The sequence below is a fragment of the Etheostoma spectabile genome, chromosome 17, assembly GCF_008692095.1.
Source record: "Etheostoma spectabile isolate EspeVRDwgs_2016 chromosome 17, UIUC_Espe_1.0, whole genome shotgun sequence".
In the NCBI taxonomy this organism is placed as follows: Eukaryota; Metazoa; Chordata; class Actinopteri; order Perciformes; family Percidae; genus Etheostoma; species Etheostoma spectabile.
Genome location: NC_045749.1, coordinates 13171428 through 13176455, shown reverse-complemented (window position 1 = coordinate 13176455; position 5028 = coordinate 13171428). Strand labels below are relative to the sequence as shown.

At 40.0% G+C, this 5028-nt stretch overlaps 1 protein-coding gene across 1 annotated transcript in view; it reads left to right on the top strand.

Moving 5' to 3' along the window:
* The window catches only part of abcc2 (ATP binding cassette subfamily C member 2), a 22066-nt gene that overhangs the window by 6083 nt on the left and 10955 nt on the right, over window positions 1–5028 (top strand). Inside the window, exons 10-17 of the mRNA XM_032540750.1 lie at window positions 120–374; window positions 2308–2373; window positions 2697–2834; window positions 2913–3059; window positions 3142–3226; window positions 3352–3418; window positions 3546–3672; window positions 4626–4802. Coding sequence (XP_032396641.1) covers window positions 120–374; window positions 2308–2373; window positions 2697–2834; window positions 2913–3059; window positions 3142–3226; window positions 3352–3418; window positions 3546–3672; window positions 4626–4802 — 1062 coding nt within the window. The remainder of the gene's footprint in view (window positions 1–119; window positions 375–2307; window positions 2374–2696; window positions 2835–2912; window positions 3060–3141; window positions 3227–3351; window positions 3419–3545; window positions 3673–4625; window positions 4803–5028) is intronic.

Below are 5028 nucleotides of genomic sequence, written 5' to 3'. Positions count from 1 at the left end.
ATAACATAATGAAGTAAAAAAAAAAATCACTTGTCTTTGCACCTTTTTAATATTTAAAATAATTGCAGCTTGCACCAAATGATCCTCCGCTTACTTCCTTTCCATCTCCCTCTCTCCAGGCATTGAGGGTTTCTAATGACACTCGTAAAGAGTCTACAGTTGGCGAAACTGTGAACCTGATGTCAGCAGACGCCCAGCGCTTCAACGATGTGATCAACTTCATCCACCTGCTGTGGTCCTGCCCTTTTCAGATCTTGCTGTCCATTGGTTTCCTGTGGATTGAGTTAGGACCTTCTGTGTTGGCAGGACTGGCAGTCATGGTGCTCATGGTGCCGATCAATGGACTGCTAGCCACCAAGGCCCGAAAATTCCAGGTCAGCCGAAATGCACACATACAGGATCATTTTAGCTCTTTAGTATTTTGCACTGTATCAACAATAATAGACCTACATATTTTTAATTTAACCATTGTAATATAGCTTGAAATACCTTTTTTGTCTTGAAAACATAAGTAATATTAAACAGTAGCAACAGTGACATTAGAAATATGGTGCAAAAAAAAAAAAAAAAAATGGTTAAGGGGGTGAAATCTTAGTAATCCCCTGGTGCAAAAAAGTTCAAACACAAAAAACACTATAAATGGTTATTAACTGTTGTGGAAGTTTGTGTTGCCGCAGAGTGTTTTTGAGAGTGAAACTAAAATAAGAGAGTTGAGAATCAAAACCAAGTTTGGTCTTTGTACTTTATTTTTATCTAATGGTATAGGAATAACAATTTTCACAAAGCACAGCATTACATTGTGAAAAAGTCTTCAACCAGGTAGAAGAAAAAACTGGCTTATATACATCCTAGAGTCTAAGAGCACCCCTTTGTTAACACGTCTCAGCATTTCTAACAGACAATCTAAACACAGGAGACAGTTTGGTGCCACCCTACTTCTTCCCTCCTGCACACCATTCATCCCGAGGTTACCAACCCCGTTTATCTCAACTGCCAAGGAGTGAAATTATGTGCAGGCAGAGATAGTTTACGGTGACTTTAGATAACGTCACTGTAAACTATCACCGTAAACTAAACTGTAGACAATTGTGAAGCTTCTTCAGCTCATAACTCTTTACTATACTGATTATTTAAAGCTACATTGTGTGTGAATTTCTCCTTTTGTCTGATGACGCAAGTCTTTTAGTCTTTTCAATATCCGTTTTCTTTTTCTGGTCAAAGATTCTTGTTCCTGAAATTAAAATTTTGAATACGTGTGGTCCTCCATGTTTCCTTCTTTAAATTTGCCGGGACCGGGAAGCGACAATTCCCATTAGCAGCAGCTGTGAGTCAAAAACGTGAAAGGCGGAGTATTATATCCTGCATGTACCTTACCAGCTAACGTATATCTAGAAGTTTCAAACATTTCATGACACTGAAATCGCACTGCAACCATGCAGAAACTCTTAAAGTGCACCTTTAAGGCTGGAGTGGGTATTCTGGATCACAGCAGTACATTTCCACAATAAAGTGGCTCTTGTGGTTTTCCTGTTACTGCTGAAAAAAATGTTTGTTAATCAAAATTCAAATTGTGAACTTAAAATTGAAAGTCAAATTGAATTGTGACACATCTACAAACAACCCTTCTGTCCAAGAATATGTAGCCAGATCTTACTCCACAGCGCTGTGGAGATAGGTCTGGTAATGCAAGAGTAAATGCAAAGAAACGCCAGCATTTCAAGTAGAGTGAGTCCTCTACCTGCAGCGCTTCCTCTCTCCTCTGTTTGCATGTGCAGTGCAGCCAACAGGAGTGCTCACTCTCTCTGATATGACCTGCAATTGGCCAAAGTTTCCCATCACGTCTGGATATTATAAATCCCTGGAAGCAGAGCCAAGAAGAGATGACCACTTTCATTTCAATATGCTGTAGGATTATTAAAGAATTTTTGTCCAACGACACCAAAAACAAAGTGCCTTCCACAGCTTTCAATAGCGTAATCTATAGCAATCTTTATGCCCTGTCTGCGAACGAGCAAAATCAATGTTAAATCAATGATTTGAATGTTCTAAATGAAAAAAATTAGAGAACAACCCATTTTGTGGGGTGCAACTCTAATATCTACAATTAGCCAAACAACCACATAATCACTTAATTTTCTTTTTTTACTTTTGCCTTTTTAGCAAGCACACAGCACAAGTGCTAAACCAACTTGGATAGGATCATTTACAGGAGTCATCGAATGGGCCAAGTGTTTCTCCTGAGACTTTTACCACAGACATTACCACAGCTACATTTTCTTGCTGATTTTCATTTCTTTTTCCTTTCAGATAGAGAACATGAAGTTCAAGGACAAGAGACTGAAAATTATGAATGAAATACTCAATGGGATCAAAGTAAGTTTATGACCCATTACCAATGTAACAACCTCACCTCTTCTTTCTGTTTCTTGAAACAATTAAAGTTCAGGCGGATTGGTGGAGGTGGGGGACTCCAAGTGAGGCCTTCCTAACAAGAAAGGATTTTATGCCTCAGGAAAAAGCTGAAATATTAGTCAGCAGTGCCTTCTATTATACTGCATCCACCACCTGTTGTTTGTTGACATTGACTTCATAAGATATGAGTGCTAAACCTCCGTTCCACCACCCTTCCTTTTCTTTGTCCTCCGCAATGCCCACTTCTCCCTCGTCCCACCTCTTTGTCTTTCATCTCCCACCAGATTCTGAAGCTGTATGCATGGGAGCCATCCTTCCAGGCACAGGTGGAAGGCATTAGGGGCGAAGAACTTCAGGTCATGAGGAAGTTTGCCTACTTGTCGTCCGTCTCCACCTTCATCTTTAGCTGTGCTCCGGCTCTGGTGAGTCTCATTAGACAAGAAGTGGCAGGTCAAGGATGGTTTTCCAAATCTTTTTTTCTCACATGGTTTGTTTTGCAGGTTTCTCTGGCCTCATTTGCAGTGTTTGTGGCGGTGAGCCCAGACAACATTTTGACTGCTGAGAAAGCTTTCACTTCCATCTCTCTTTTTAACATCCTCCGATTTCCCCTGGCCATGCTGCCCATGCTCATCGCTGCCATTGTGCAAGTAAGGGGAAAACAACAACACACGGTACATACTGGTACATTCCAAACCTAAAAGCCCACTAAGTTTTTCTTTGGCACCACAGACAACAGTGTCCAAGAACCGTCTGGAGAAGTTTCTGGGAGGGGAAGACCTTGAAAGTGACGTTGTGCGCCATGACCCCAGTTTCAGTACGTTTACCATCAGCATTTGCACCTGCTCCTCCTTTGAGCAGTAAAGGTTTTATTACATATACAGTATATCTATTTTGTCCATCTGTTTTCATTTAATTTGTGCATCTGTATTCATATGCTAGACACTGCCGTAAGCATACGTGATGGTTCCTTTGCTTGGGAAAGAGAAGCTGAGCCTCTGCTGAAAAAGTATGTTTTGTTGTGTCAATCACAAAATTACACATTAGGATATTATGCTATATCGTTGCATAACATTGTATTTGTCCCTACAGTATTCAACAATGTTGAACATATTTATTCTGTGCGTGTTTGCCAGTGTGTCCCTGGATATTAATCCAGGTCGGTTGGTAGCAGTAGTGGGAGCTGTGGGCTCAGGAAAGTCCTCTCTCATGTCAGCCCTCCTGGGAGAGATGTACAACACCAAAGGCTTTATCAACATTCAGGTGACACCTTATTTCTGTCTTTATATCTGTCTAACAATAATATTGTGTTTGTCATCATCTGTTTTTTGTTTTTTTTACTGTGGAAATAATCACATCGGAACACATAAAGTGATCATCAAATCTTTAGGATGCTCATTTCTGTGTGTCTGTTAAGCTAAGAATACGTATGAAATCGGCCAGGATTTTGATTGAATTTATTAGGTAATCAAACTCTGCGCAGTAGCTCCAGTATTTTTATTTACAAGATTAAAATACAATTAAACCTAAAACTCAATTTTTCCATTGTGGTCCTCCAATATACAACACAACACCAGTTGAGACAAGATATACACACAATGGCAGAATGGCACAGCTAACATGTTCCAAGGTCTCATAAAATAATTCAGGCTACAAGTTAATGAGAGACCATCTTTTTTAAAGCTTGAAGGAAAGTTTTTCCATTGTGCAGCAGCAGAAGAAAGATATGTTTAGACGTGTTACCAAACAATATAACTCCTGTGTTGGAAATATTTATTAAAATGAACACAGCAGTTAAGTGCTGTATACATTATGGACATCTAAAGTACGAATGTGCTGTTTGGCTCCAAGAACAGGTTGATCCATATTGAACAGGGAATAACTTCAACCTTTTTTACTAATACTGCTGTAGCAATGTGAGTTCTACAAATAGTTGAACAATGCAGGGAACTAAGGCCTTCGAACCTTTTCTATAAAGTGCGTCGATTTTATTTGCCCTCTCAATAATAATAATAATAAGAGAATACACAAACCCCACATAAAAAGGCCCTGTCTGGAAAGGGTCTGCCCAGTCCGGGGAATGAACTTGGCACACTTGCTGTGTGCCACCATGTAGCCGGTGTAGTGTTTGATTTAAATGAAAAACACTCCACGGTGCTGGACAACAGTGTAGTAAGAAGGGCTTCTTTGCCTGACACGCCTTTCTTCCTGTCCAGGGTTCCCTTGCCTTTGTGCCACAGCAAGCCTGGATCCAAAATGCCACTCTGAGGGATAACATCCTGTTTGGCTCTTCCCATGAAGAAAGCAGGTTCCAGGAGGTGATACAGGCTTGCGCCCTGCTCCCTGACCTGGAGCAACTGGCTGGGGGGGACCTCACTGAGATTGGAGAGAAAGTAAGATTCAAGGATTTGAGAATTTAAATATTACATTACATGTCAATAGCTGACACTTTTTATCCAAAGCAACTTACAATGTCAGAGGCTGCACACCTCTGGAACAGCTAGGGGTTAAGTATCTTGCTCAGGGACACATTGGTTGATGTATTGCAGTTGAAATTGAACCAGGGAATATATATATATATATATATATATATATATATATATATATATATATATATAT